This window comes from Aquarana catesbeiana, linkage group LG07 (assembly GCF_042186555.1).
Source record: "Aquarana catesbeiana isolate 2022-GZ linkage group LG07, ASM4218655v1, whole genome shotgun sequence".
Taxonomy (NCBI): domain Eukaryota; kingdom Metazoa; phylum Chordata; class Amphibia; order Anura; family Ranidae; genus Aquarana; species Aquarana catesbeiana.
In genome coordinates this window covers 117,313,546-117,340,561 of record NC_133330.1, presented here as the reverse complement: position 1 = coordinate 117,340,561, position 27,016 = coordinate 117,313,546, and the positions used below count along the sequence as shown (strand labels likewise).

Here is a 27,016-nt window from a genome sequence, read left to right as displayed (position 1 = left end):
CCCTAGTTTGTAGACGCTATAACTTTTGCGCAAACCAATAAATATACGCTTATTGACATTTTTTTTACCAAAGACATGTGGCCGAATACATTTTGGCCTAAATGTATGACTAAAATTGAGTTTATTGGATTTTTTTTATAACAAAAAGTAGAAAATATCATTTTTTTTCAAAATTTTCGGTCTTTTTCCGTTTATAGCGCAAAAAATAAAAACTGCAGAAGTGATCAAATACCATCAAAAGAAAGCTCTATTTGTGGGAAGAAAAGGACGCAAATTTCGTTTGGGTACAGCATTGCATAACCGCGCAATTAGCAGTTAAAGCGACGCAGTGCCAAATTGGAAAAAGACCTCTGGTCCTTAGGCAGCATAATGGTCCGGGGCTCAAGTGGTTAAGATGCACATCAAAGAGTCTTTTAAAAATATCCATTCTCCCCGCTGCCACCACCGATTGTGGAAGAGAGTTCCACATCCTTATTGCCCTGACAGTGAAAACCCCCCTGCGCAGTTTAAGGTTAAACCGCTTCTCCTCCAATCTCATTGTGTGGCCCCATGTCCTCGTAAACTACTGAGGCTGAATAGTTTTTTTCTATGCAAGGATCACCATCGAGGTCATAGGTGTGTGCAGCCTATTGCATTAGGGTGTACACCCCAAAGCTCAAACACACATGCATGTGTATGTATGTATGTATGTGTATATGTATATTACATACACATGCACACTCTTATGGCAGAGCCGATGCAGTGAAAGAGAGGTATGGTAGCACTTTATTAATGGCAGAACTGGTCAGAGGGAGATATTTCCCATCTCACCGCCGGCACACAGAGGGATAATGCTAATGCACTTGGGGTGATTAGGGTGTGCCCAGGCACACCTGCCACACCCCCTGCGCACGCCTATGATTGAGGTATTTATAGATCGCTCTAATGTCCCAGGTATTGTATTTGTCTATTCCTAGTTGGAGAAAATCTAATTTTCTCATTGTTTCTCTATTTCCTTTGTGAACCGACCTACTTGGATAATGCCCCCCACCCCTGGAGACCAGCATTTGTTGTAACAGTGATCCAGTCCCTGGCCACCAGGACTGAGAGGCCTGCCTTTGGACTGGAAAGGTTCCACATGACTCTTTATGACATTCACCTACAATCCAAAATTCATCAGCTGACACTTCACTATGTCTTAAATGGGTAAAAACTGTTTTCAAAACTTTGCTACCACCAAAAGATGTCACAATTCAGCCTGCAGTTTTCCTGCCTGAGTATTTCTTACCTCTTTGTTGCAGCAATTCTCCTAGTCCTCTGATTCCTTTTACATTAGTTGTTTGGCTTCTGTGCTCACCTATGTGTGTCATCTATTATTCTGTGGGTTTATATTTCCTTTCCTGTCCATCACTTCCTGGCCTGCTTCCCAGTTTGCTTCCCTATATAACAGATGCTCATTGCCTGAGCAACTTCCCAGTTCTCTGAGCTCCCGTTTACCTACTATTATGTATATTCTGTGTCTGACTTTCCATGTACTGACCCTGACTTCGTCTACCATCTGTGCTTGCCTGCCACCCATCCTGACCTCAGTGGGTTTCCTGGATTTCCTTCTATCACCTGCTGTTGTACTGTGCACACGCGAATGGTCTCCGCATTGTCAGCTGGGGGTACCCGGGGGGGGGCGCAACCTAGTTCCAGCTTGCTGGAAGTCTGTCCCCACCTTAAGAGGCCCTAAAGAAAAAGCAGTTTGGGACTTAGTCTCCATGCCCTGGGGAACCCAGAGTTGGTAATCTACAAAAACTCACTATCACAGAAACCTGGCAGAAGACGATCCAGAACAATATTTTGCTTAATTTTCTTTCACAAATAAAAACTACTGGAGCTAGGAGAACCTTAAAAAGGGTTCTGGGAGCAGTGGAACTTGTGTTCCACATTCTCTGCCCTCACTTTTAGGCATTGGCCCTGGAAGTTAGAGCAACAGCTTGTTTAGCAGTAGATCCCACCACTGAATATACCTTATGGTCATTATTGGCCTTTCTTTTCCTAAGGTCCTTAAAAGGTGACCGATTTATCTAAAGGTGAGGTTATGTTTCTTGCCAACCTCATCAGTGCTGCGTCTACCTTAAGAGCCATCTCCACCAATTCCTCATCCCCCAGGGACAAGAGATATAACTTGGCAACCTGGTTCTTATGTAGACCCACTCATCTTCCACAATTTCCTTCACTTATGGCATTAGTGGAAAACTGGAAGGCTGTTTCTTAGGGTAATGCTAATGTTTCTTAACTTTTTTTAGGTTGTTCCACATCATTTTCCTAAGTAATCACATCCTTAACAGTATCTATAAATTGGAGAGATTAATGCAAAATTAAAAGCATGATCTTCAACAATCTCACCTTCTTCTTCTGAGCTATCTATACCAGAAAAATAATGCTGAACAGAACATCTCTGTTTCTGTGTCGAAGTGGAGGGAAAAGAGGATTGCCTCTGTGAGGAAAAACAACAACAAGAAAGGCGCCTCTTAGTAAACTGTATATTTAATGTTGTATTATCATGTGAGGAGCCTAGCTACTTTGAAAATTGCAATATACTTTCTGTTGTTGCCACTTTTTAAAGTGTCTAAGATCTCTAGATTCTTTCTTATTACAGTGTAACCTCCTTAAAACAAGATTTACAAATTTTCTTTATTTGACTAGCTGGAGCAAAACAGATCCAGCAATGTGCCTTTTTTAGTGTGCCTTTTAGAATGATGGTGTGGTTTGTCACTATCGTTGTGCAAACTATGAGCCAAAGATGAGTGTTTAGGATGTTTCCCTTTACGAGAAGAAGAAGATCCCTTAGTTTACATCTAATTCAGCTTGAGAATTACCTCTAGGAAAGACTTCCTTTATCATTCTTATTCCTCTCTGGACTCCTCTCCTTGGAAGGACTAAATAAGAAAACAAGTGAAAGGCCAATTCCTAACCCTTTTTGCCCACCATTGATTTGATTTATGGAATAGAAATAATTACACTCCCATTCTGACCTTGTAGGCAACAGTGATAGCATATAGGTGTACAGTTGTGTTCAAAAGTTTGCAAACCATTGGAGAATTGATACAATATGTACCATTTTTAAAGAAAACATGAGTGAGCAGGCAAAACACATTTCTTTTATTTCCTATGGGATTCATATTCAACTCTAGGTCATAACATAATGGCACAATTATAAAACAAAGCATGGCAGCAAGTAAACAAATTAAATTACCCGTGTTCAAAAGTCTGCATACCCTTAGTTCCTAATACTATATATTGCCCCCTTTAGCATATTGATGCTAAGATAGCATGCAGTCGTTTGTATTAGTTGTCTATGAGGCCCCCGAATTCTTGCAGTTGATAGAGCTGCCCATTTGTCTTGGCAAAATGTCTCCAGATCATGCAAAGTATTTGGCCATGCCCTTGGCATAATCCATAAGAGGTAGCAGCCAGTGACATAATTGGAAAGGGTCAAGTGACAAGCAGGGGAGGATAGTATTCAGGAGAGCAGCCTGTGGTATGAAAAACTTGCCGATCCCAAGGGGATAGTGGTGTCAGTTTGCACAACGTATTTAATGTATACATACAAGCCGCGATCTTCATTGAGGCATAACCTGGGGTATTATTAATGTAAAGACAAGCTCTGATTACTGAGGTGCACCAGGAAAAGTGCACAATTTAAAGTGAGTGTATTATATCTGCATTTAAAAAATAAAAGTGGTGGTTTCTGGAAAACACTATAATTTTCTTATGATAATCTTGGTATTGGTCTCCGGAAATGGTTGGGAGTATGAGATGACATCCATTGTACAACACAGGACCTTTCATTTTCCCATAAGGGGACAGGCACATAATGACCAAATGTTGAATAGGTCAAATCCATGAGATGAGCTGCTACCACCGCCACAGTGGATTAAAGGAGAAGTATGGTCACTTATCTCTTATAAGATATAAAACCTTGCCACATGAATGACCAAACATTTATCCACATTTAAGATACCAAGGCAGGCCTATACTCCGGGATCAGCAAGAACTGAGGTGGGAGAAAAGAATGTTAAAAGAATCAACCCCAGTGCGCATGCACGCGGGCACTGGAGCGGACGTGTTCTGACCTGCTCCACACTCTGCTGGGCTTTCTAAGCTACTACAAGCCAGAGGGGAGCCGCAAAGCCCGTAGCCTTCACGGGGATCGCACTATGCACCGAAGAGGAGGGGGGACAGCCAAAAAGAAACCCCCAACATCCAGCTACTCGTTCCGCTCGGGGAACACTACAGCAGGGACTCCCCCTTCCAAGATGGCGTTGGGCCGAAGGACGGAGACAGATGCAGCAAGGCAGGTGAGAGGGACCCAGCGAAATCAGGCCCCCCCTGCACAAAGAGTCTCTCCCTATAACACAGCAGCAGCCCGAAAAGACAGAGAGCAGGACTCCTTCTCCTCTCAATCGCAGGAGGACATAGCACGGTCACAGAAGGGTGAGTCCCCACGGTTCTCTCTCCCCCTCCCATACTTATCAGGGGGAGGGGATGGATGGTGCTGATTCCCCAGCTTCCTCCATGGAGAGGAATATGGCTGAAATAGCTGAACTTGCTCTGAGCCAAAACAGCACAGGGAGTGATCATCCTCCTCCACCTCCAGCGCCATATTCAGGGGATTCTGTCCTCCTTGCTCGTTTTTCAGCATTGCTGCAGCAAGAGCTGACTATGGCTTGCCAATCAATTACAGCTGAAATGAAACATGACATAGGGGAAAGACTGGACACTATCGAATCTAAAATGGATGGCACAGTGAGGAGGGTTAATCACAACTCAAGCATGATATCCTCATTACAGGACCAATTAGATCAAGCTAACGCTAAAATTGAAGATCAGGAAAATAGATCCAGGTGCTATAATTTCCGAATTCGTGGCCTACCTGAAGTGGTGACTGACTTAAAGGATGCAGTACACGTTCTCATGAAGGACTTGATCCCGGACATCTCACCACAGCACATGGAAATTGATAGAGTGCATCGAGCTTTGACGGCCCCAAGACAAGATGGCCTCCCTAGGGACGTCATAGTCAACCCACATTTCTACAGAATTAAGGAAAAAATAATGTCCATAGCCTGTGGAAGGGGCGAAATTACCCTTATGGGCCACCCAATTCAAATATTCGCGGACATCTCACAATTGACTATCCAAAAAAAATGGGCCCTGAAACCATTATTGGCGCAGCTTACTAACCGCCAAATCAAGTACCGTTGGTCATTTTCTTTTCGCCTGTCGTTTACCTTTAAGGGAAAGACATATTCTTTTGTCAATTTTTCGGATGGAGAAGACATCCTCATGGGCTTAGGTTTGATTTCCAGGGATTCATTATCCCCCAAAGCACAGCAAGAGTCGGACCGCCCAGTCTTGCCCCTGTGGGAACAACGCCAGCGATATTCTTCTAGGAGACGACCTCCTGTTACTGGACCGGAAGGATGACGGAGAAGACCCCTCCTATGAGAAGTAACCCCCACACAGTGACAGTTGATATCACTGTAAGCCTGTCCAAGGCTCCCCTTCAGATGTTTGGAACTCGCAATGTTGGCTGCAGTTAAGCCAGCTTAGTTTGTCTCTACGACACCAATGTGACCACCTTATTTCTGGAGGGATGTGATCCCCTCCTTTTATTGGGGGATTGGAGTTAATTAACCTATATATGTTGTTTTGTTATGAAGGTTATACAGTTATAGTAGAAACTGATCCCCCTAGTCTAGTCTAGTCTAGTTTGACTTAAGTAAATATAATGTATTAAGTTAGCTAGATTTGCTAATCTCCCCTGCTATTAGTACTATGTCTTATATGGAAAGTGCCGGGGCGGAAACGCATGCCACTTATCGGTTAGCTTGTCATCACCATTAAGATGGTGACAACCTCTCTCAACCTGATGGAGACCACAGTCTCCTGGACCTTCACGAATACGTTCTTATTATTATATCAGTTTTCATTGTTCCTTATTTCTGGGGTGACAGGTGGACATTGGTCCAGTTCACCTTATCCCAACACTGATATCTCATTCCTTCTTTCTTTTGTCTTTCCCATTTCTTTGAGTGCACCCCTACATCTGAAATTTAAAGAGGTCCATCAAAGCTCCTTCTTCTCTGTGGAGATGATGAACATCTACAACAGGCGAGTACAGTCTGCCGAACCATAATGCTAAGCTCTCTCTGCTCTCTCACTCACATACTAACACATAATGTTCAAGGCTTAAATTCCCCTACAAAACGGGCTAAGGCCTTCCAAAATTACCATGAATTAGGTATAGAGTTCCTACTCCTTCAGGAAACGCATTTTTCGCGTACCTCAGCTCCCAGATACCTAAATGCCAGATATCCCACATTCTACTTATCGAACGGCCCAGATAAGAAAAGAGGGGTAGCGATTTGCATTGTGAAGAGGGTACCGTTTACTCCCACCACAGTCATCAGGGATAAGGAGGGGAGGTACATCATGGTGGCGGGGAAAGTGAATGAATATGCTATCACACTCATCTCATACTACACCCATAACACGAGTCAGGTAGCATTTTTTGAAGCTATGCTAAAAATACTGATGCCACATGTACAAGGTCAAGTTATAATGGGCGGCGATAACAACGTCTCCCTAGATCAAGCCCTAGATAGGACCAATGTGCATAAACCTATTGTGAAACATATCCCCAAACAGGGTATTAAATTAGCCTGGATTTTACATTCCCATGACTTTATAGATATTTGGAGGGACCTTCATCCTATGACCAGGGATTATACCCACTACTCCCAGGTCCATAAAATGTACTCTCGCATAGACCATTTATTTGCACAATCTTCACTTCTACCCTCTATTGAGTCGGCTAAAATAGTGCCCAGCTCATGGTCAGATCAATCACCGGTACAAATAACGCTAACTGACTTATGGACAAGACCAAAGCCCTCAACGTGGCGGCTAAACGCCTCATTACTTAATGACCCCATCATATTTACCGAGATAGAGAAAGCCCTACGACAGTATTTTACAGATAATCGCGCTAATGACACGTCCTCTAGTATTAACTGGGCAGCGCACAAGGCCACCATTCGCAGCAAACTGATCCAAATAGCCTCTAGAAATAAACGTAATAATACACAGAAGATACAACAACAGGAAGAAGAGTTACAAAAAATAGTTCAGGAACAAAAATCTAACCCTCATCTAGATCTGAGACATAAAATAGACACAGCACGAACAGCATTGAACCTTAGTCTCACAACCAAAGTAGAGAAATATCTACGATGGTCTAGACATCGTTTCTACACCAAGGGAGATAAACCTTGAATGCTTCTAGCTAGAAAACTTACCCCGCGACCGTTCAACTCTGCTATGCCGAGATTACGGACGCGGAATGGGAAATTTACCCAGAATTTTCAATGTTTTTCACTAAACTTTATAACAAACCGAACTTATTCCCTAAAGCCCAGGCAGACAAATTTTTCCACAATATTCCCTTACCGCAAGTAGCACAAGAACACATATAATTAATGGAAGCAGATTTTACAGAGGGGGAGATTTTGGCAGCCATTAAATGTTTGAATCCCACAAAAGCACCCGGCCCAGACGGCTTCACAGGCCATTACTATAGAAAATTTGCAGCCATATTGACTCCACATCTGTGCTCCTTTTTCAATGCGATACGAAGAGGGACCCCCCTAGCTACACATGAAAATGAGGCTTTTATACAAGTAATTCCTAAACCAGGGAAGGACCACGGGGATCCTGCTAACTATCGCCCTATATTGCTCATTAATGTGGATCTTAAATTGATGACCAAAGTGTTAGCGACCAGAATGAACTCCTTTCTATCCAATTATATTCATCCAGACCAAGTGGGATTTGTCCCCAATAGGCAGGCCCCTGACCAAACCCGAAGGGTGATAGACATTATAGCAGCGCTTAACTCAAACTGGGACAACCAAGGCACACAGAAGGGAATGCTATTGTCATTAGATCTTTGTAAGGCGTTCGACTCGGTCATGTGGGACTATATACACTACACATTGAGGAGTTATCGATTTGGGACCCATTTTCTGACTATATTACAGACATTATACAACGCACCTACGGCTAGACTCCAGATAAAAGGCTACAAATCACACACAATAGATATACATAGGGGGACGCGGCAAGGATGCCCTCTATCCCCTATTTTATTTATTTTGGCACTAGAGCCCCTAGCAATTAAGCTAAGACATCACCAAGATATAAAAGGTATATATTTTGGTGACGGAGAACAGAAATGTTCTCTTCATCAGGTCCTACGTCGCTTCACAGCTTTTTAGGGCCTCGTGATAAATCATTCCAAATCTGAAGCCCTAAATTTAACCTTAGAACCGCAGACAGTAAAATTGCTTCAAAAGTCCCACTCTACAGACTCTGTACCAGGCCAATTATCCCCCTCTCTATAGGAAACTGACAACTGATCTCTTGAGATGGGCTAATAGCCCTTCGTCATGGTTTGGTAGATTGTATTCCATAAAAATGAACCTCTTGCCGAGACTGTTGTATTTGTTTAGAACTCTTCCGATAGCTATCAACAGACCCAACCTTAAGGTTTTTCAGAACAAGATAATTAAGTTTATTTGGGGGGATACAAGACCTATTAATAAGCGGGTGAATAAGCGAACCCTTTATACCCCCAAAACTAAAGGAGGTCTGGGGGTCCCGGACTCAAATATTTTGAGGCAGCCCAGTTGGCCCAATTAATTCGCTCCCACTCCTTGCTACCTCAACCATCCTGGATGAAAATGGAATCATCCCCCTATCCTACAAAACCGATTAGTCACTTGATGTGGCTTCATATGAGAGACAGACCTACTATAATGTGCCCTACACTATCTTTTTTATTGAGTTTATGGGAAAGATTACAAAGGCCTTTTACCTTCCGCTCCACTCATGCTCCCTTAGCCCCGTTAACGGGTAACCCAGATTTCACCCCGGGTCTTAATCCTCAAAGGTTATCATGGTGGACTAACAAGGGTCTGATACGTATAGCTGATCTGTGTGATCATAGAGGTATATTATCGAAACAATCTCTCATAGAAAAGTATCAGTTACCCAATACAAAATTTTATCATTACCTCCAGATAGTGCAGACTCTACAGCGCGGGGGTAGGAGGGAGGAGCCTGGTAATGGCTCTGTGCACGGCGTGAGGATCCTGAGAACCCTCTCCCTGCAGTTGAGAGGAATGATCGGCCTGATGGGAAGGTGTAGGTAGCTTCCCTCCCCGCCCCCCCTGCTCATCACTCTCATCACTCTCTGAGCTGTCTTGCGGTGTAAGCCAGAGGAAGTTTGTACCTGCGTCTGCCTGCATCCCCCCCCCCCACCCCTCCGTAGTCGGACGGGCTAGAAGGCTCATCGAGGACGGGGGGTTAGGAGAACTGGAAAACCGCGGAGATCGGAGCGCTTCGGAAGTGACGGCAGCAGGGAAAACGGTGCGCTGCTGGGGGCTGTTTCAAGTCCCCAGCGGTGTTGCCGGCCGCGGAGAGCGGAGGAACCAGCTGAAGTGCACCGGGGAATTTCGGAGGAGAGAGCCAGGAAGGTGGGTGAGCAGAGCAAGGAGCAGCGGCAGCGGACACTGAAGAGCTGAGAGCGGAGAACAGCTGCGACTTCAGCGGGTCAGACAGACCTGGGCAGATTGATAACATCAGAGACAGCACCTGAGCGTTCGCAGCATCAGAGAGCAGCAGCAAGCAGTAGTGAGCGTCCCTTTGTGTCCCAACTTCAACAATAACTAAAAGATAAGTACCGTGTTTTTTTTTTTCCTCTTTTGGCTTTTTTCTATTGCAATTGTCTTGAAGTGAACAAGCAAAGGAAAAGTAATAGAACAAAAGAAAGGGAAAGGGAAAGAGCACATTGAAATAAAATTGAATGAAAAGTAAATGAAAGTAAACGAAGGCGAAAGAGCTGAAAAAGTAGAATCAAGTGAGCTAAGAAAAATAATAAAAACAGGGGAGAAGAGAAGGAGAAGGTGAAAGAGAGACAAGCCAACGGAAGAGTTGTCTCCCAGCCCCCACCTGTTTGCTGCTGCTGCTGCTGCAGTATCTCCCTTTCTTGTGATATTTTTTTTTTGTTTTTTGTTTTTTTTTTTGTTTTTTTTGTTTTTTGTTTTTGTTTTTTGCAAATGGTACTAACTATAGGCTTGATAGTACAAACTATAGAATAAGAACAAATTTCATAGTAACAAAAATGTGGAACATATAAGCTCATACTGGAACTATACTGCTGAATATATAAATCATCTTGCTGAATACTTGAATTAGATTACATTATATCGCTAAAACATTTGAATTATTTTGCTGAGCACCTGGGCCCTCATGTACACGGGCTGTTGGGAGAACGTTGTGAAAACGCCAGTGTCTTTGCAGTGACTTTTTTTAACTTTTTTCAGCTTTTTTCAGCGTTTTTTTTTTTTTTTTTTTTTTGCAGCTTAGGAACGCCTATGCCACTTGCAGCTCAGAGACGCCTAGGTGGGCATGAAGCCATAGACTAACATAGACAGGCCTTTTTGAGCTGCAGAAAGGGCTTAGAAAAGCAGCTGTAGAGATGTCCGTGTGCATGGGGACTTAATACTATGGTTTAAACAATTGAACAGCACCAAGGAATGCTTAATGTACTTAAGGTAGTAACATAACTTCTGGGAAACGGAGACTACTCATATCTCATTAATTATCTCTATTATTGGATTGTGAGGAGGATGGTGGGTATGAGAACGGAACAAAAGAAATATTAGTAAAAATAAGTCAATTTAAGAAGGCTGGGAGATTTTTTCATCATTAAGAGACCCCAACCAAGGGGTATTCTGGAAGGCAGCTTCGAAGATCTTATAAATCCAGCCATAGAAACAAACATGAAGGGGAAAACAACAAGAAGTGCGGGAGCAATACCGCAATCACCTAGGACCAGCCTAGGCCCAAGTCCAGGCCCTATGAACAGGTATATACAGCAAGGAATCGGAGAAGGAGAGAAACAAGTGGGTTCAAAGGGCAGACAAATAGATACAAAAGAGAAGGACAACAAGGATAAAAAAGGCCAGTATAAAGTACAAACAGAAACCAGCCACCTCTCAGAACCCAGAATGGAGCCAGAAATGGGAGAGGAAGACAGAGGAAAGGAGGAAGGACAACAAGGGCCACAGTTGCCAACAAAACAGGATATGGAAAAAATGTTCGCGGCACTAGAGAATTCCCTAAAAGCAGAGATATCAACACTCCATAAAGACATGGGATATATGTTAAACAGAGTGGAAGAAGTAGAGATCAAAGTAGACCTACATCAAAAAAACATAAAGGAACTGGAAGAGGAAATAAAGAAACTAAAATGGGAACAACAGGAACAATCATATAAAATAGAAGAGCAAGAAAATAGAGATAAAAAGAAAAACTTGAGAATACGCGGGTTACCGGAAACAGAACAAGCAGAAAACCTAATAGAAAAAATGAACAATCTCTTCAACCAAATCTTGGGAAAGGATGCAACCAACATAATAGGAATAGAAAGTGTCTTTCGAGTAAAAAAACCTCAAAGGTTCTCAAGGGAAACACCTAGAGATGTAATAGTACGCTTCGAAAAATGGGAAGAAAAAAAACAGATCTGGATAAACCTAAAGAGGAAAACACAAATAGAGTTTGCGGAAGGTAAATTACAAATATTTCAAGATTTGTCTCAAGAAACGTTGAAAAGACGACGGACATTAAAACCACTATTAGGAATCCTCCGGGAGCAAGAAATTCAATACAACTGGGGTTTTCCAGCATGTCTAATAGCAAGGAAAAATGGAATAAGTGCGAGGCTAAGATATGTGGAGGAGATTCCGGACTTTTGCAACAAACTAGAAATCCCCTCCCCAGAACTGGAAAAATATGCAAATAGACAGGAGCGAATAACGGCAGGAGATGACCTGCAGTGGCAATTAAATTCAAGGAACAGACATCAAGATGTGGAATCTCGAGGAAATTAATAACTGAGAAAATACCACACATTAGTGCAAGGGGTCTTAGAGTGGAGAGGGGGGGGGGGGGCTGGGGTTGATGGGATGGGAAAAAAGGAAAGTGAAAGGATTGGTAAAACACAACAAAAATGCAGGGAGAGGAAGACAGGGACTCACGGAGTGGACAGGGGGTCGCCCTATTAGTGCTTAGGCGAGGGGGGAATAGGGTGTCTCACAGAGCTCTGCCTCACAATAAATAGAGCAGAGGGGGCAGGGTGTGCCCCACAAAACAAAGTAAAATGCTCTCAGCTCTAGAGAATATGGGGGTAAAAAACCCATATCAGAAAAAAGGGAGGAGGAGGGTGGGAGGAGGGAAAAGGGAGGGAAGGAGGGAGGGGAGGGAAAGGTCTGATCCACATGAGTGGTTACATAGGCGCACCTATTTTGAGACAAGAGATGAGGAGACCCCGTGCGTCCGCTGGGTGTCCCCTCCACCCGGCCTTCTAAGAGGATCGGGTGGGGGGGAGGGCCGGAGGACGGGCGGGGAAGAAAAGGCACAAGAATGGAAAACGTAAACAGCATAAAAATAATCTCCTATAATGTCCGAGGACTAAATTCCCCAGGGAAGAGAAATATCATTCTCCGAGAACTAGAAAAAAGTAAAGCAGAAATAATTTTCCTACAGGAGACGCATATAACCCAAAACTCAAATACCAAAATTTATTCAAGAAACATACCAACATGGTATCAAGGAGACTCGCCAATAAGAAGGGCCAAAGGAGTAGCCATCGGTTTAGGGAAAAATGTACGTTTTCTAATAGATCAAAGGAAAATAGATCCGGAGGGTCGATATCTTTTTATTACAGGAACTACAAGGGGTAAAATATACATTGGCTAATGTCTATTGTCCTAATAAGAACCCTAAAAAATATTTGATAGATATCATTAAAATACTAATGGAATTCAAACAAGGAAAATTAATACTAGCCGGAGACTTCAACTTCAGCATGGATAACAAAATGGACAGCACCTCAATAGTAAGGGACAAAGAGGTAAAACAACTAAAGAAATTAAAAAGAACACTATATGAACAGCAACTAATAGATCCTTGGAGAATTCAGCACCCCAGCACAAAGGACTACACATTCTACTCAACAGTACACAAAAGTTACTCCAGATTGGATTACATCATGGTCGAACATAGAAACTTGGAAGAAATAGAAGAAACAAAAATAGGTATAATAACCGCCTCAGATCACAGCCCAGTAACGTTGAGAATGAAAATAAAAGGAGAAGTCTTTGAAAGGGGTCCATGGAGAATCAACAAAACTTTATTAGAAGACAGCGAGACCGAAAAAAGTATCATAGAAGAAATTAAAAGATATTTTGAGGAAAACGATACACCAGAGGTATCGAAAGCAACTATATGGGAGGCGCATAAATCTGTTATTAGGGGCAAATTAATAGCCATAGGGGCAAGAAAAAAACAGGAAAGGAAAACAAACATGCAACAAATAATTAAAGAAATTTATGAATTGGAACGAAAACACAAAAATCAAGTAAACAACAAAATCTTCGGCCTATTATCTCAAAAGAGAGAGCAATTAAAAGACTGGATGGAACAAGAAGAAAGGAAGGAGTACAACAGAGTAGTACAAGAAAAATACAAATGGGGTAACAAACCAGGAAAATACCTAGCAAATTTGGTAAAAAAAAAGAAGTCTTTGAATTACATTGAGAAGATCAAAAATGAAAAAGGAGAAGTGGTAAATAAAACTACAGATATAGCGATAACATTTCAAAAATACTTCAGCTCCCTATATGCAATAAAAGGAAAGGAAAGTTGGAAAGAAGCGAATACAAGAACAAAGAGGATACAAGAATATCTAAAAAAAGCAAATTTACCAAAAATAAAAATAGACCAACTAGAAGAATTGGAAAAAAATATTACGCAAGAAGAGGTAAAACTGGCATTAAAGGAAACTCCCGTAGGAAAAAGTCCAGGACCAGACGGGTTCATGGTCAAATACTATAAAAAATTTGAAGAACGGCTGACTCCAAAACTATTAGAATATATGAATTCCTTAGGGGAAGATGAAGAAATAAGAAGTGAATCGCTACTAGCTCATATTACAATACTACCAAAAGAAGGGAAAGACAAAGTTAACTGCTCAAGCTACAGGCCAATAGCCCTATTGAACGCTGATACGAAGCTGTACTCCAAGATCCTGGCCACTAGGATAAAAAAACTAATCCCACAGTGGATCAACCCGGACCAGACTGGTTTTGTCCCGGGGAGAGAGGGGCGGGACAACAGCCTAAAATCATTACTGTTGTTGCACAAGAAGGTGCAGAATGAGACCCCAGTTCTATTCCTGTCATTGGATGCAGAAAAAGCATTCGACAGGGTAGACTGGGGTTTCATGATGGATACATTGCGGCACTTGGGTATCGGGACAAAAATGATGAAGTGGATAACAAATTTGTATAATGGCCCGACAGCAGTCGTAAAAGTAAACGGTAGACTCTCTCCAAAAATTAAGATGCAGAACGGAACACGGCAAGGCTGTCCACTGTCTCCACTATTATACGTATTGGCTTTAGAACCATTATTAGCAACACTCCGCAATAACAAAGAGGTAGAAGGAGCGAGACTAGGAGGAAAAGAGCATAAGATCGCAGCTTACGCGGACGACATCTTGATGTACGTATCCAACCCAAGAGTGTCACTCCCAAACATATTGAAAGAAATAAAAAAATACGGAGAACTGTCAAACTTCAAAATTAATCCAATAAAAACGGAAATATTAAACATAGGACTAGAGAAAAAGGAAGTTCAGTTTTTACAAAAAGAATTCCCATTTACGTGGGTAAAAGAACTAAATTACCTTGGAATTAAAATAACTCCTAGAGTCAAAAAAATTTACCAGGCAAATTTTATCCCATTGATCAATAAAGTCAAAGAAGAAATGAAAAAGTTAAGAATACAGCCACTTTCATGGATTGGAAGAATAAATATGTTCAAGATGATGATACTACCCAAAATAAATTACAGATTACAGATGTTACCAGTAAAGATCCCCCAGAGCTTTTTTAAAATAATTAAAACAATTTTGTTAAAATACATATGGTTTAATAAAAAAACAAAAATCAAATACACGCTGATTACAAGGAAAAAGGAGCACGGAGGTCTGGCCGCTCCAGATATAAGTAGGTACTATAAAGCCATAGTTTTAACACGAATGTTAGAGTGGACAAATGAGAAAAATGAAAAAAAATGGGTGGAAATGGAAAACATAATAAGCGGAGTCACATTACATAAGAATATTTGGATTCCACGGAAATATAGAACATTGGACACTGACACACACGAAATAACAAAAAATGTATTTAAAATTTGGGACACTAGTCACTTAAAGAATGAATGTAAATATAATTCACCACTATTAGCACTCACAGGATCGAATTTCTTCACCCCTGGGAAGGAAATATTTGGAATTCAAGGAATACGTAACCCACAATTGAAAGATATCACTAGAAATGGCAAAATAAGAACACGCGTAGAAATAGAGGAAAGGAATGGATGGAAGATGAATGAATTGAATTATAATCAACTAAGGCACTTAGTAAGCACAATACCACACCCACTGAGAGACGAAACGAAATTAACCGCACTGGAAAAGCTATGTAGCAATGAAATACCATTGAAAAACGGAACATCAAAAATTTATAGTACACTGACAGATTTGGAAGCACAAGAAAGACCAGAATACATAAATCAATGGGAAAAAGAAATGAATATAAAAATAGATAACCAAAAAGTGGAAAAAATGATAGAAATGGGATATAATAAGGCCTGGGACATGAAGACTATTGAAATGAATTATAAACTAGTAGCAAGATGGTATATGACCCCAGTAAGAATACACAGATTTCATCAAGACAAAACCTCTTTGTGTTGGAGAAAATGTGGCCAAATAGCAACGATCATACACATATGGTGGGAATGCCCAATAATAATGGAGTACTGGAAGGAAGTGTTAAATAACATAAAAGAAATAACTGAAGAAGAAATAGAACAAAACATCTGGACTTGCCTCTTCCATATCTATAATAAACCTAAGAAACAATATAGAAAATCAATAGTACCTAACCTCCTGAATGCGGCCAAGGCCTTAATTTCCAAGAATTGGCTAAAAAGTGGAAAACCAGACATTAGAAACTGGCTAAAGGAAATAGAATATCACTACAAAATGGAAGGAGGAGAGAAAAGGGATAATAGTAGATGGGAAAGTTGGAAAAAATGCAAAGTCTCAGACATTTATTTAGATAAGATAAAAGAAAGAATAGGTGCAGAGCCAAGTGGATAAATAAATAACATAAAGGAACGGACCAAACACAGGGGAGGGGGGGTGGGGGGAAATAAGAGGGACTGAGAGAGAATAAGATAATAGTCGGTTCATATTTATAGGAGGCGTTTTGTCGTCGATTTTTAAAATTATTAAATAATATCCTAGAAGGGGAAAACAATAAAGATGTGACGGAAACAATCCACAATGAAAAAAAAAAAAAAAAAAAAGACTCTACAGCGCAAGACTGATATCGCAACCTCTACCCCAATGAAATATTTGTGCGGGTCTTTCGATAAACATACAGGTCACATATCAAAAATATATAGTATCTTAACCTCTAAGATGGAAAAACTATTTTATTTGCAAAAGTGGGAACAGGATATAGAGGTAATGATGGAAATGGATACATGGTTTAACATATTACATAGCACAATTTGCCTCAAAAGGCTATATAAATACCTCCCTAATAGAGGCGAACTATAAAGTTCTATTACGGTGGTATATGGTTCAGGCGAGAATTGCGACATACATGCCTGACGCCTCCCCACTATGCTTCAGGGGTTGTGGTAAGGAAGGCACAATATATCATACATGGTGGACTTGCCCTAAAGTCAGACGATTTTGGATACGCATTTATAATTTTATTTACTCACTGACTCAAGTCAATCTAACCAAATCTCCACAACAGGCGCTACTGGGGGGTCAAGTGGAAGGAGTGCCTAGGGACACTAAAAAACTCATATCTTTTATTTTCACAGCATCTAGGATCGCGGTTGCTAGATCTTGGAGAAAGCCCCTGATCCCCTTTGAATTGGTGAGAGCGAAGCTGACGTGGATCATGATTAATGAACGCCTCTCAGCGACGCTATTGGATAAACAGCTAGCTTTCGATAAGATTTGGGAACCGTGGTTGTCTTATCTGTCTACGGGCTTTTGATAGTTGACGGATCTTAGTGGAGCTCTCTAGGGGTGCACTCAACCCCAAGCGCTTCCCCACCCTTTCTCTTCTCCCTCACTTTCTTCTTCTCTCTTAACCTTTCCTTTTACTTGCAGGTTTTCCTGTTTCATTTTGTTATCCTAGCACTATATGTGAATGATCAAGATGTGGTAATAGATTTATTAGTTATAAGGTGGAGGGGGGTGGGGCTGGGGCCCTCCCATCCACAGTGTAGATCCCTAATGGGGTGGCTGGATGGGACCCTGGCCTCTTACCTTCTCTCCAATGAATACATGAGTGATATGGAAATAGTTCTAGGGGCAACGAAAATACAAAGATGGACAGTTATAATTCCATATTTATGACACTCTGTATTCTGCGTAAAATTATATGGGAGTGAAAGTGGGCAGAATTAGTTGTGAGCAACCGGATAGCCGTTTCCACTTCATGCAGAGATAGTAGAGATGACATATTCTGTTTGTGTGATCCTTGCAGGCCATGTTGGCCGAGAAATATCTCTTTTTTTTTATATACTCATGGAATGTATACTGTATATTTTCTATTTACTATTTTCAATCAAAATCATTGGAAAAGAAAAGAATCAACCCTTTCATGCCTAAGCCTATTTCTGACATTTGTTGCTTACAAGTTAAAATCCATATTTTTTGCTAGAAAATTACTTAGAACCCCCAAACATTATATATATATATTTTTTAGCAGGAGAACCTAGTGAATAAAATGGCGATTGTTGCAAATGTTTTATGTCGGAAAAAAGACACTGTCATGAACTAAAAAACAAACAGTAAAGTTAGCACAATTTTTTGTAAAATTTGATAGATGATGTTACACCAAGTAAATAGATACCTAACATGTCATGCTTTGAAATTCCGCACACTCGTGGAATGGCGACAAATTACGGTACTTAAAAATCTCCATAGGCGACGATTTAAAAATTTCTACAGGTTACCAGTTTAGAGTTACAGAGGAGGTCCTTACCAGAATTATTGCTCTCGCTCTGACGATCACGGTGATACCTCACATGTGTGGTTTGAACACCGTTTACATTTGTGGGCATGTGTATATATGTATGTATGTATGTATGCGCTTGGTGTAATAGTCAGTGACAGGTACTCTTTATGGAGGGATATGGGGTCTATAAGACCCCAAACCCCTCCTTTGCTCTTAAAATTATTCAAAATACCAAAATATGCGTTTTGGAATACTAGAGTTTTTTAATCTGCGCCATTGGCAGCCGAGTAAACTGGAAGTGATGTCATGACATTGCTTCCGGGTTATTAGATAGGAGACCTGATTGAAGCTGATTCTGGCTTCATTCTATCTTCGCACCAGCTGGGGGCCATGTCGGCTGGTTGCTCGGGCCTCCCGGTGGGACAGAAGAACCCAGAAGAGCCGCGAAAGGCAGCGGGAGGGGGGGACGTCCCCTCCCGCTCCCTAGGATAACAGCCGAGCAGCTTTTAGCTGCATCAGTTGTTATCACTAAAAAGCCAACCGCTGACTCTAAAAAAATGGTGCCAGGGTGATGCCTGCAGCTGTAGGCATCACCCCAGTATAACCCCTTCAAGCCGAGAACTCATATTTGCATACAGTCAGAGGGAAGGGGTTAAGCAGTATTAAACATTCCTCATTTTTAGTTTAACACACTGAGCACAATAAAGTAATCTCCTCAGTAAACTATTTAAATTATTATCCCTACACTTGCAGTTAACAACCTTGGCTCCTGTCCCCTTTTGCTGCTTCCCTGGATTTCTGGTCCCCACAGGAAAGAGTTAACAGTGGTCAGTACAGTCTTAAGTCTATTAGCTTGGATAAGGTAGGGGGTAAGGATTCGGAGGGTGGGGAAGAGGGAGGGCCTTGCCATCCTAGGCTACAAAGCTGTTTATTTCTATTGATGCAAACAGTGTAGGGACACAGCTCTAGTCCCTGCATACAATGGTGGCTTCATAGGATGCTGCAAAAGAAAGACACCACCCTGAAACAGGGTGCGTAACTGAAAGCCTAAACTGGAATATAAACAAGGGTTAAAGGATAAAGAAACTGCATAACCAGTACGTGGTTAGATTAGCTTCTGAAAGTACTTAAGAAAACTGATGGTTTATTTCACTTTAGGAAAAGGGAAAAAATGGATACACATAGGAGCTCTGCATATGTCTACATGGACAGAAAAAAATGAGCATCTTCTGCTTAGAGGGATTTTTTTTTATTGGCTAGGTTAAGAAGCTCTGTTTGGGGTCTTGTGGGTGGGGTCACATCTGCATGTGCTGACATGGGGATGTTCCAGAAAAGGATGTTGTCCTATATAAAATGAGCATAAGACAAATATGATATGTTTGACAGCAATGTAATTTTTGGGTTTATTCTGTTTTGGAATTTTAGGCATGAGGAAGATGTGCAGCATTTCAAAGTCATGAGAGGCAAGTTGGGGGATTACAGCTTATGGGCTGAAAAATTCAAATCTATCAACAAACTTGTTGAATATTACAAAACCACATCCATTTCCCGACAAAAATCAATCTTCCTTCAAGAGGAAGGGTCATCACAACCAGAGGTATTAATATGTTTTATATAATGTTATGTGTAAAATACAGCCACACTACTGCTAGTGAAATGTAGTACTTCTGAATTTTTAATTACCCCCCCCCCCCCAAAAAAAAAAAAAAATATATATATATATATATATATATATATATATATATATATATATACTGTATCTCCCAAAAGTGAGTACACCCCTCACATTTTTGTAAATATTTTATTCTATCTTTCCATGTGACAACACTGAAGAAATGACACTTTACTACAATGTAAAGTAGTGAGTGTACAGCTTGTATAACAGTGTAAATTTGCTGTCCCCTCAAAATAACTCAACACAATAACTCAACACACAGCCATTAATGTCTAAACCGCTGGCAACAAAAGTGAGTACACCCTTAAGTGAAAATGTCCAAATTGGGCCCAGAGTGTCAATATTTTGTGTGGCCACCATTGTTTTCCAGCACTGCCTTAACCCTCTTGGGCATGGAGTTCACCAGAGCTTCACAGGTTGCCACTGGAGTCCTCTTCCACTCCTCCATGATGAAATCACGGAGCTGGGGGATGTTAGAGACCTTGCACTCCTCCACCTTTCATTTTAGGATGCCCCACAGATGCTTAATAGGGTTTAGGTCTGGACATATGGCCAGTCCATCACCTTTACCCTCAACTTCTTTAGCAAGGCAGTGGTCTTCTTGGAGGTGTGTTTGTGGTCGTTATCATGTTGGAATATTGCCCTGCGGCCCAGTCTCTGAAGGAAGGGGATCATGCTCTGCTTCAGTATGTCACAGTATATGTTGGCATTTATGGTTCCCTCAATGAACTGTAGCTCCCCATTGCTGACAGCACTCATGCCGCCCCAGGCCATGATACTCCCACCGCCATGCTTGACTGTAGGCAGGACACACTTGTCTTTGTACGCCTCACCTGGTTGCCGCCACACATGCTTGACACCATCTGAACCAAATAAGTTTATCTTGGTCTCATCAGACCACAGGACATGGTTCCAGTAATCCATGTCCTTAGTCTACTTGTCTTCAACAAACTGTTTGCAGGCTTTCTTCTACATCATCTTTAGAAGAGGCTTCCTTTTGGGATGACAGCCATGCAGACAAATTTGCTGCAGGGTGCGGCGTATGGTCTGAGCACTGACAGGCTGACTCCCCACCCCTTCAACCTCTGCAGCAATGCTGGCAGCACTCATACATCTATTTCCCAAAGGCAATCTCTGGGTATGACGCTAAGCATGTGAAGAATAGTATAAATATTATAATTCTACTATTCTATATATTCAGGGGCATTTCTAGATTAATAGAAATGTCTTTGTGTTATATGTCAGTGTCCTCTTTCCTAGAGGGTAGGGTGTATAGGAGATATGTTTCTGTACTTTGTCCAAGGCCGCATTTTCAACTTACTTTTAGTGATTTGTTTCATTTCTTAGTAGAAATTGAAGAATCCTTCATTCATATGATGCTTCCAGAAAGGTTGTTTATTTTTTCAGAAAGATAAGCAAAGACTTATAATTATGGCATCTGGTAACATGTGGTATGGTGATGGCTTTCAGAATCAGGAGGAGACATCTTGATGTTACATTCTCCAAAGCGCAGGGTTACTTCTCTCTCTTCAACCCTACTCCATTCCTTCGCTACCATAAATCTCTTCCATTCTTATACTGTTTCATAATGTTATGTCAGCATATCCTAGTAACACCCATATTTGCATATATACTTTAAATGGTTATTAGGGATGAGCTGAACACCCCCCTGTTCGGTTCACACCAGAACACGCAAACAGGAAAAAAGTTTGTTCGAACACACGAACACTGTTAAAGTCTATGGGACACGAACATGAATAATCAAAAGTGCTAATTTTAAAGGCTTATATGCAAGTTATTGTCATAAAAAAGTGTTTGGGGACCTGGGTCCTGCCCCAGGGGACATGGATCATTGCAAAAAAAAGTTTTAAAAACGGACGTTTTTTTAGGAGCAGTGATTTTAATAATGCTTAAAGTCAAACAACAAAAGTGTAATATCCCTTTAAATTACGTAGCTGGGGGGTGTCTATAGTATGCCTGTAAAGGGGCGCATGTTTCCCGTGTTTAGAACAGTCTGACAGCAAAATTACATTTGAAAGGAAAAAAGCCATTTAAAACTACTCGCGGCTATTGCATTGCCGGTCCGACAATACACATACAAGTTCATTGATAAAAAACGGCATGGGAATTCCCCACAGGGGAACCCTGAACCAAAATTTAAAAAAAAAAATGGCGTGGGGTCCCCCCAAAAATCCATACCAGACCCTTATCCGAGCACGCAACCTGGCAGGCCGCAGGAAAAGAGGGGAGGACGAGAGAGCGCCCCCCCTCCTGAACCATACCAGGCCACATGCCCTCAACATTGGGAGGGTGCTTTGGGGTAGCCCCCCAAAACACCTTGTCCCCATGTTGATGAGGACAAGGGCCTCATCCCCACAACCCTGGCCGGTGGTTGTGGGGGTCTGTGGGCGGGGGGCTTATCGGAATCTGGAAGCCCCCTTTAACAAGGGGACCCCCAGATCCCACCCCCCCTGTGTGAAATGGTAAGGGGGGTACAAAAGTACCCCTACCATTTCACTAAAAAACTGTCAAAAATGTTAAAAATGACAAGAGACAGTTTTTGACAATTCCTTTATTTAAATACTTCTTCTTTCTTCTATCTTCCTTCATCTTCTTCTTCTTCTTCTGGTTCTTCTGGCTCTTCTGGTTCTTCCTCCGCGTTCTCGTCCAGCATCTCCTCCGAGGCGTCTTCTATCTTCTTCTCCTCGGGCCGCTCCGCACCCATGGCATGGGGGGAGGCTCCCGCTCTTCTCTTCATCTTCTTCTCTTCTTCATCTTCCTTTCTTCTTCTCTTCTTCATTTTCTTCTCCGGGCCGCTCCGCATCCATGCTGGCATGGAGGGAGGCTCCCGCTGTGTGACGGCGTCTCCTCGTCTGACGGTTCTTAAATAACGGGGGGCGGGGCCACCCAGTGACCCCGCCCCCTCTGACGCATGGTGACTTGGCAGGACTTCCCTGTGACGTCACGGGGAATGCCACAGGGAAGTCCCGTCATGTCCCGTGCGTCAGACGGGGGCGGGGTCACCGGGTTACCCCGCCCTCCGTTATTTAAGAACCGTCAGAAGAGGAGACGCCGTCACACAGCGGGAGTCTCCCTCCATGCCAGCATGGGTGCGGAGCGGCCCGGAGAAGAAAATGAAGAAGAGAAGAAGAGAAGAAAAGAAGACGATGAAGAAGAGAAGAGGATGAAGAGAAGAGCGGGAGCCTCCCCCCATGCCATGGGTGCGGAGCAGCCCGAGGAGAAGAAGATAGAAGACGCCTCGGAGGAGATGCTGGACGGGAACGCGGAGGAAGAACCAGAAGAGCCAGAAGAACCAGAAGAAGAAGAAGAAGATGAAGGAAGATAGAAGAAAGAAGAAAGAAGAAGCATTTAAATAAAGGAATTGTCAAAAACTGTCTCTTGTCATTTTTAACATTTTTGACAGCTTTTTAGTGAAATGGTAGGGGTACCCTTACCATTTCACACAGGGGGGGGCCGGGATCTGGGGGCCCCCTTGTTAAAGGGGGCTTCCAGATTCCGATAAGCCCCCTGCCCACAGACCCCCACAACCACCGGCCAGGGTTGTGGGGATGAGGCCCTTGTCCTCATCAACATGGGGACAAGGTGTTTTGGGGGGCTACCCCAAAGCACCCTCCCAATGTTGAGGGCATGTGGCCTGGTACAGTTCAGGAGGGGGGGGCCGCGCTCTCATCCCCCCTCTTTTCCTGCGGCCTGCCAGGTTGCGTGCTCGGATAAGGGTCTAGTATGGAATTTTGGGGGGACCCCACGCCGTTTTTTTTTTTTTTTTGGCACGGGGTTCCCCTTAAAATCCATACCAGACCTGAAGGGTCTGGTATGGAATTTAGGGGGACCCCCACGTCATTTTTTTTTTTAATTTTGGCCGGGGTTCCCCTTAATATCCATACCAGACCTGAAGGGCCTGGTATGGAATTTAGGGGGACCCCCACGTCATTTTTTTTAAAATTATGGTTCGGGGTTCCCCTGCCGTTTTTATCAATGAACTTCTATGTGTATTGTCGGATCGGCAATGCAATAGCCGTGAGTAGTTTTAAATGGCTTTTTTCCTTTCAAAAGTCATTTTGCTGTCAGACTGTTCTAAACACGGGAAACATGCGCCACTTTACAGACATACTATATACACTCCCCAGCTACGAAATTTAAAGGGATATTACACTTTTATTGTTTGACTTTAAGCATTATTAAAATCACTGCTCCTGAAAAACCGGCCATTTTTAAAACTTTTTTTTGCATTGATCCATGTCCCCTGGGGCAGGACCCAGGTCCCCAAACACTTTTTATGACAATAACTTGCATATAAGCCTTTAAAATTAGCACTTTTGATTTCTCCCATAGACTTTTAAAGGGTGTTTCGCGGCATTCGAATTTGCTGCGAACACCCCAAATTGTTCGCTGTTCGGCGAACTTGCGAACAGCCAATGTTCGAGTCGAACATGTGTTCGACTCGAACTCGAAGCTCATCCCTAATGGTTATAGTCTAAAGATAAGTAGCATTACTCCACCCATTGTCCTGACATAGCAACTCAAAATAGAAATATCTTCCCAGTCAAACCACTCCTCTGTCCTCTGTCCTCCATCCTGTAACCTTCAAAAACCATCACTAATTACATATAACATTCATGTGTTTCATATATTTTTTCAGAAACTTTTATCACTTAAAATAATAATTAACTTAAAATCTTCTAAATTCCCCCTCAATGCACTATAATCAACAAATATAATAAGTGCATTCATCTTAAATAAAAAATATCTCTGATCCAATTTTTCAATACAAACAATACAATAAACATTAATACAATACAATAAACATTAATACAATTAAGTGTGTCAGATATTGTACATAAACATTTTCCAAAACTCAGATATCCCTATGAAAAATATTTAACTATTTCATTCCATTGAGAAAATTTAAATTATTATATTTATATATTTTTATTAATTCTCCATCTAAATCATGTAATATTAAAGATTCTCTTCCTTCAACTTCATAAATGTATTTAAATTCTTGTGAAACTCTTATAACTTTAACCATATAATTTAACTATTTTAATATAAAGAAGAAATACATATCTTTGTAATATTAAATTATATTGCTTTGTAATATAAATTATTAATCAATAAATAAAATTTCTTCCATTCCTGGAAATTTCAATAACTAAATAACTTCTACAATAAAAGTTTTTATACATTATCCTTGACACTGAACAATTATAAACATAATAAATAATCTACTCGTCTGTAGATACATAAAAAAACATAAAACGTTCCCATTATTTGATTGTCATATTTTATTTTTATTCTATCTATCTTTCTATTTATTTTTCTATTCATTTATCTATCTAATCATGTTCTTTAAATTTAGAAATGAAAGACATATCTATAAAAGAAAATTAAAACAAGTATCAAATTCTTATAAAAATAAGTAATTTTTATTATTTAATATAAACCATTCTAGACTGATAATCCTTTCTGTGTTTACCCATTTTATTCTTATTTTTACCAATTATTTTTATTTTTACCGATTCTTTAGAAACAAAAAAATAAAATTCCAATGTACCTTAAAAATAACAAAATAATCTTTCCAATTGATATCTTAGTTGACATCTCTGTTGGCATTCCTGGTACATTCAGATCTATAATTCTTAACCATAACTTTAGTTACAGGAATAAATTACTAAACATACTCATTAGTATGGGAGTGGTTGATCATGGAAGAAAGAGTGTGCTAGACGTGCTCTGTGCTCCAACTGAGACCGGGACTAATGATTCCCCACTGATCCGCAGAAGCATCACCTGAGATCGGCAGGTGAAAGTCCCAGCTGTCCTTGCAATCTTTGCTCTATTTCCTGTGCTGTGCTGTGCGATACCTACTCTGGTAGTTCACAGTGTTCACACTGTTCAGCTGTGTCTGTCTGCACATGATCATACCCTGTGGTAACCCACTGCAAAACCAGCGCTATTACCAGTGATCTATTGGCAACCTACGGCTTTTCTCTCCGCCCCCTGGGGTTCTATGGGACGGAGGAGAAGGCGAAGTGTACCCAACACATCGAGCCATCCGCCTACAGCTACCACGGTATCTACGGTATCTACCAGCCAGCAAGGCATCCTAGAGTTCTTCCCTGTTGGTGGCCGGACTCGCTCCCGCACATCAAAGCTAGAGTTGGGAGGCTGCAGAGAAGCCGCTTGTGTCCCTGCTTGTGTCCCCGCTTGTGTTCCCGCTTGTGATCCCCTGCAATTACTGGCTTCAACTCCGTTTCTACCAGCTCCGTTTTCAACAGCTGCTATGAGTGCCGTGACAGCGCAGCCTTCATCTATGGCTCCACCTGAACCCCTGAACACCGCTGGTTTAGGTGCGGTAAGTGGAACAAGTGCATCAGCATCAGTTATATTAAACACAGCAAGCACAGCAAATATAAATGTGATTGATCCTATAGAGTCTCCCTCACCTCTTTCCTCCCCTATCTCCACCACCCTTTCTTCAGCTGGGGTTAAATATGATATAAAAATCGCTGGAGGTTTAGAGGGAGGTTTAGATGGAGAGGTAGAGAAAAGATCTGCTCTGAGTTTAGAGGAGGGAGATCTATGGGAATATCTTCACGCACTACCTACTCGCAATGACAATGGAGGCTTTTGTGCAAAGTTTGGAGCAGGGTTATCACAAAGAGCTTCAATCTGTTAAAATGGAGCTGCGGGCAACAGGGGTAAAGACTGTACAGTTGGAGCAGTCCTTAGATGTCTTGACGGGCTCACTACAATCACAAGAACAACGTTTAGATACACAAGAGGCGCACATCCATACATTGTTCCAATTATTGGAGGACCAGGAAAATCGTAATAAGAGGAACAATATCCGTATTAGGGGGGTACCAGAGATACCAGGTACCGAGGACCTTATGTTAACAGTCAAAAAAATATTCAACTTTTTGCTGGAAAAACCTGAGACATCAAATATAGAACTTGATAGAGTTCGTCGGGCTTTAGGACCTAGAAATATAGATTCAACCAAACCAAGAGATATTATTTGTCGTGTACATTTCTATAGAGAGAAGGAGGAGATTATGAGGAAGGCCAGAGAAAAAGTCAAGTTAACCTAAATGGGACATCT

The 27,016-nt window shown here is 41.6% G+C and overlaps 1 protein-coding gene across 3 annotated transcripts in view; it reads left to right on the top strand.

The window, feature by feature from the left end:
- The window catches only part of GRAP2 (GRB2 related adaptor protein 2), a 1,312,439-nt gene that overhangs the window by 1,253,297 nt on the left and 32,126 nt on the right, over nt 1-27,016 (top strand). For all 3 annotated transcript variants that reach the window (XM_073592657.1, XM_073592659.1, XM_073592656.1), the window contains one exon: nt 19,641-19,812. In XM_073592657.1, the coding sequence (XP_073448758.1) occupies nt 19,641-19,812 (172 nt within the window). The remainder of the gene's footprint in view (nt 1-19,640; nt 19,813-27,016) is intronic.